General features: G+C 40.3%; 1 protein-coding gene across 1 annotated transcript in view; it reads left to right on the top strand.

The window, feature by feature from the left end:
* LOC104082480 (xin actin-binding repeat-containing protein 2-like) overlaps positions 1-5,136 on the top strand; it is a gene marked incomplete at its 5' end in the record, with an annotated part of 19,041 nt that extends 13,905 nt beyond the window's left edge. Inside the window, 3 exon segments of the mRNA XM_009585618.1 lie at positions 3,094-3,227; positions 4,216-5,117; positions 5,120-5,136. Of these exon segments, the coding sequence (XP_009583913.1) occupies positions 3,094-3,227; positions 4,216-5,117; positions 5,120-5,136 (1,053 nt within the window).
* Positions 5,137-5,637: the final 501 nt, after the last annotated feature.

Raw genomic sequence — 5,637 nt, 5'->3', positions numbered from 1 at the left:
AACAGACAAAACTTGTGTGTTGAGATAAAAGCAGTTTATTAAGTGTAGCAGAGCTGTGTGGGCAAGCAAAGCAAAATAAGGAATTGATTCACTACTTCCCATCAGCAGGCAGATGTTTAGCCATTTCCTGGAAAGCAAGGCCTCAACATGCACAACAGTTACTTGGGAAGACAAATGCCATAGCTCTGAATGTCCCCGCTTCCTTTCCCTCAGCTTTTATTGCTGAGCACGATGTCATATGGTATGGAATATCCCTCTGGTCAGTTGGGGTCAGCTGTCTTGGTTGTGTCCTCTCTCAACTTCTCGTGCATCCCCAGCCTGCTCCCTTGGGGCAGGGAGAGGGGTCAGAGTGGGAGGAAGGAAAGGCCTTGACGCTGTGCAAGTGCTGTTCAGCAATAGCTAAAACACTGGTGTGTTATCAACACTTTAGCCACAAATCCAAACCATAGCACCATATGAGCTGCTATGAAGAAAATTAACTGCATTCCAGACAGACTCCGTATACTTAAGCACGTTACAAGTGAGTAGAAATACCCAGTACCAGTAGAACACTGAATTCTCTATATGGTCAAGCCTCTGGATTTCATTTTGGATCTCTTTCATCTGGTAAATATTGATCATCTCAAATAGTAGACCAGCCTTTCCCCCACTGATTTTTTAGGACCGTTCATGTGTGGTGGGTTGACCTGCCAGACCCCCACCCAGCCACTCTCTCTTTCCCGCTCCTCAACAAGACAAGGAGAGAAAATAGGATGAAGAAGCTCATGGGACAAAATAAAGACAGGGAGATCACTTACCAATTACTTTCACAGGCAAAATAGACTTGACTTGGGGAAAATTAATTTAATTTATTGCCAATTAAAATAGATTTAGATGGTGAGAAACAAAGACAAACACTAAAACACGTCCCCTCCTGCCCTCTTTTTCCAGGCTCAACTTTACTCCTTCACTCCTGACTCTTCTACCTCCTCCCCCCGCCGCCAGCAGCACAGAGAGGATGGGGAACGGAGGGCTGGGGTCAGTCCATACCAGTTCCTCTCTGCTGCTCCTGCCTCCTCACGCTTCTCCCCTGCTCCAGCGCGGACTCTCCACAGGCCATAGTTCCTTCTGGGAATACCCACCTGCTCCAGCATGGTGTCCTCCACAGGCTGCAGTGTGGGTATCTGCTCCGGTGTGGGCCTCTCCACAGGCGCCAGGGGAATCTCTGCTGCGGCATCTCCTCCCCTCCTTCTCCTCCCACCTTGGTGTTCACAGGGTTGTTTCTCAACTTTTTTCCTCAGTCCTCGCTGCATGTGCAGCATTTTGCACCGCCTTGAATACGTTTCCCAGGGGCACCACCAGCATGGCTGAGGGGCTCAGCTGTGCCCTGCGGCGAGTCTGCTGCAGCTGGCTACAACCGGCTCAGCCCGGGGCGTCCCCGGCCTCTCCTCACAGAGGCTGCCCCTGCAGCCCCCCAGCTCCCAAAACCTTGCCACTGACATCCAACACATGATTAATTTTCATGAAGATGAATATTGGCTCCACTATTCAGTCCTGGAAGTTGCTTTGGGATAAACGTCCCTTAAATTCCCTCTTTCTCTTTGTTTTTCTCTTCTCTTGACTGTTGCCTTCTGAGGCACAACACTCACTATCAACTATCCAACTAAATGAAGTATGACCATCCAGCAGACAGTTCTCCAGGAGACGTCACCTTTTTTCCCCCTCCCAATTACCTTATCCCTTTCCGTATCACAAAGCTGGTGCCTTTCCTCTCCTCCCTCTCCACATTCAGAATACTTCCATACCTAAGAATATTTAGCTGGGTCCTTACATTGGCTCACGCCGCCAAGCACGAGCAGCCCGTGCCGAGCGGGGCGGGAGGCGTGTCCAGAACGCTGCACTCCACACCCGCCCGGCCTCTCTTTCTCAGCCCGTTTGGAGACTAAGTTGAGGCTACATTTCAGGCTTTCTATTTCATGACCAACAATTCTTTGGGGGATTTTTTTTCTGTTTTACTGGTGGTTTATTCTTTTGCAAGTCCTACATTATTTTGAAGATATTTAGTTTCTCTTTCAGCATTTTTCACAGCTCTCATTATGGGCACTAGAGATATGTGGCAACTAAAGCTGTAGTTAGAAAATCTACATCGCTTTCTGTCTTGATTTGTGAAATGCTACAAAATCAGTAACAGCAGGCAAACCAAAAACAGATAGAATGCTGGAAGGGGCCAAATTTTCTGCTGATGTCAAGGGGCATTACTATTGTCAATGGAGATATATTTATACACGCAATTATTTGGTCCACCCTATTTGTATTTGTCTGCTCGCATGGTTTTCATAGCAATTCAGAAATCAACACAGAAAAGCAGCATGCATTTTTCCAAGCCCAACAGATTGTCCATTATTTCCTTCTGCCCCTTACTGGTATGAAATACACCTTCTATTCATGCTTTGTACTTTACAGAGAACTAGTTCCCTTTATAATTAATTATACTTAATAAAAGAAAGGATTTGATATAGTTAGCTAATATAATTGTAGCTAATTCAGTCTTAAAAATCAACTGAAGAAAGTGTCAGGTCTGAAAATGAAAATTGTAAAAATCACAAATAATTATGCCCATAGCATATCTGGATCATATGAGTGTACACTTTGCAGTTTACCACAGAAGTGGAGCTCCCTGATGCGCTTTTGGCATAATTAAGTAAAACTTCCTCATCAGAATTTCAAACATCTGCCCCGTTTATTGATCTCTAAATCACATTGCAGATTCAAAGATTATACATACGTTATACTCAATTCCACTTATACTAGTAAATGTTTTATTATCCTGTCTCATTTCACAAAATAAGTAGTTATTACAAATAAATGGGAAATATTGTACCTGGTGTAGTGAAGTGAATAGTCCTTTCAAATGTATGGATTTCTGAAAAGGGAAAGGTGAGTAGTTTTTCACTTTCAAAGTATCACTGTTAGTTGAACAAAAATGAAGCCCTAAAATTGACAGCTGAGATACCAGTTAATGGATAAAGAAAACTACAATTTTAACAAAACATATGGACTGTTAAAAATAATCTGGCTTAAATGAACTCATAACTTTTTAATATGTGGTTCTAGAAACTGCAGATTCAGGAAAATGAAACGTGCAGACTCTGTCAACAGAGAGTTTACCCAGTGGAATGCCTAGTTGCCGACAAGCAGAACTTTCACAAATCGTGTTTCCGATGTCACCACTGTGGCAGTCAATTAAGGTAAGAAGTAACTGCATGTTCACACTCGTAGAACTCTGCATCTGAATATAAATACAGCTGTTGAAATTATTTTCAACTCGGCTATTCAGCCTGTAGGATGTTGGGTTGATAGGGAAGTAACCTGGGTTCCTCTTTTCTTCTCTGCTACTGACATCTGTGCTGTGACGTGGAACAAGTCCTTTAAATTCTCTAAAGAACTGCTTCATCCCAGTACCTTCCAAATTCTTCTGCATATTACTTCCTACTGACTGTTCCAGACCTTCAGGAGAGCTCATGAACAGGAAGCAGTAGACACAGAAACTTGGTGGAATTTAAGACATCTGAACACAGACCAAATTTTCTCTCACTTTTCCTCATCCATAAAATGAAATGATGATGGTTCTCCGCATTAGCAAACCACTTTTGTAACCCTTATATGAAATGCAGTATTTATTGCTCTATCAGACTGCAAAGGGTAACAGTTCTGATTTTAAAACCTTTGAGGTTAGTTATACACATTTCCTTTACTTAATTTAGGAACAGAATCCAAATATAATTAAACAAAAATTTCTATAATTTGCACAAAGGCTAAAGAAAATCAGCACTGTATTTTCTCCACCTATTTTTTAGAAAAATAGAAGACTCAGTCTTTAATATGATGAAGAAAAAGGTCCCAACAACCCCAAAGTGCTGTGGAACATTCCTATTTGAAGCTCATGCTGTGCAACAACTGAATAATTTATGTTCTTTCTTAAATCACAAGCATGACTCTTCTTCTTCATCTTGACTTTGAAATTGTATGGGAATTTGCAATTAAAGGTTTTAGATACTTTGGGGGGAGGAGGGGGAAGGTCAGAATTGGCGAATACATTGAATTTGCTCTCTTTTGCTCTTCCTTTCTTTATATATACTGTCATGTAGGGGTACTTCAAATACCAAGTAAAGTGTAAAATTCACAGTAGATTTATGATATGTAAAAGTATAAAACAAATTTTCTTCCATTTGGCAGCTTGGGAAATTACGCATCTCTCCATGGAAAAATATATTGTAAACCCCATTTTAAGCAACTTTTCAAATCAAAAGGGAATTATGATGAAGGTTTTGGACACAAGCAGCATAAAGAACTATGGAATTCTAAAGATCAGTGTAGCTCAGCTGGCAATATTCATGCTGAAGAAACAAATCCAATTAATAGTATACCTGTTGATCCTAAACCAATTACAGAAATTGATCAAGACTTGTACTCTGGTACTGAAGGTATTCATCCTGATATTTTGGATAGTAATTTGAAAAAATCCACAGAAAGAGGTAAATTAAAGATGACATGGCCGCCTTCAACAGATGGTGCAACACCTAAGAAAACATTTTCTATTGAAGAAGTGGCTAAAGTAAATAAGTCAAAGTGGCCCCCAGAAGGTTTTGCTCAAGAAGGTTCTAGTTTACATACAAATAAACCTCTGGGCAATAAAAAGGATCCTCAGAAAAAAAATGCTGTGAGAGAGCAAAATAAAAATGAGATTGCAAATGCACAACAAAATCAACACTCATCCTTTAGCTCTCTGTCTGAAAAAGAAGCTACAAATATCTGTAAAGCAAAGAAAAATGAAGCAGGCAATAAGCAAAAAGATGAGGAAGCTGGGAATGTGCAACATAAGCTGAATAAAACAGCAGGATCACAGAATAGGGAGGAAAGTGGAAAGGATATTAATGAAGGTGATAAAGTGATTGTGCAAAGTGCTGGGAAGGAGCAAGAGAAAAAAATCAATGAAACTGATGATTCAGAAGTTGTACAGGTTACTAACACTGATGATGTAACAGTACAATAGAATCATAAAGAATTCAGCTTGAATAACAATAACAATAACAATTATGCCACTTTTTTACATCTAAACACTTGCAGGCAGGAAACAACTCTCTCAGCTACATCTAAGCCAATACAGCATTAAGCCATGCAATTTGCACTGTACCGCAGCATGCCTTTGCAAAGCTGGAAAGTCGGTCTGGAAATGAAGAAATATTTGAGATGTATGAATCTCATGAGAGCTATTCTAGTGATACTGTAACTGTTTCACGGGATGAACAGAACTCAAAAGATGAAGATGCTGTTACCTCTAATAGTCTTTCTCAATTTAACAAAGATGCCACTTGTCAGAAGTCTCGTACTAACAGCACTTTTTAGACATAACTAAAAAGTCCTGCAGCCCATATTCAAAAGAACATGGGAATTATGATACAGAACTGAATTATATTAATGCCTGTCAAGAAAGTGAAATAATCGAAGTGTCAAAGAATGACATAAACACAAGCTTAGATTTACTGAGCTCAAAATACATTCCATCATTCCAAGGTGAGAAAGTCAAGTTCAAACAGCTCACTGTAGAAGAACAAATTAAATAGATTCTATCATGAAAATGAATAAATCAGCTAAGTG

Source organism: Fulmarus glacialis, unplaced genomic scaffold (assembly GCF_000690835.1).
Source record: "Fulmarus glacialis isolate BGI_N327 unplaced genomic scaffold, ASM69083v1 scaffold19349, whole genome shotgun sequence".
Classification (NCBI taxonomy): domain Eukaryota; kingdom Metazoa; phylum Chordata; class Aves; order Procellariiformes; family Procellariidae; genus Fulmarus; species Fulmarus glacialis.
This window is presented reverse-complemented; position numbering and strand designations above follow the sequence as displayed.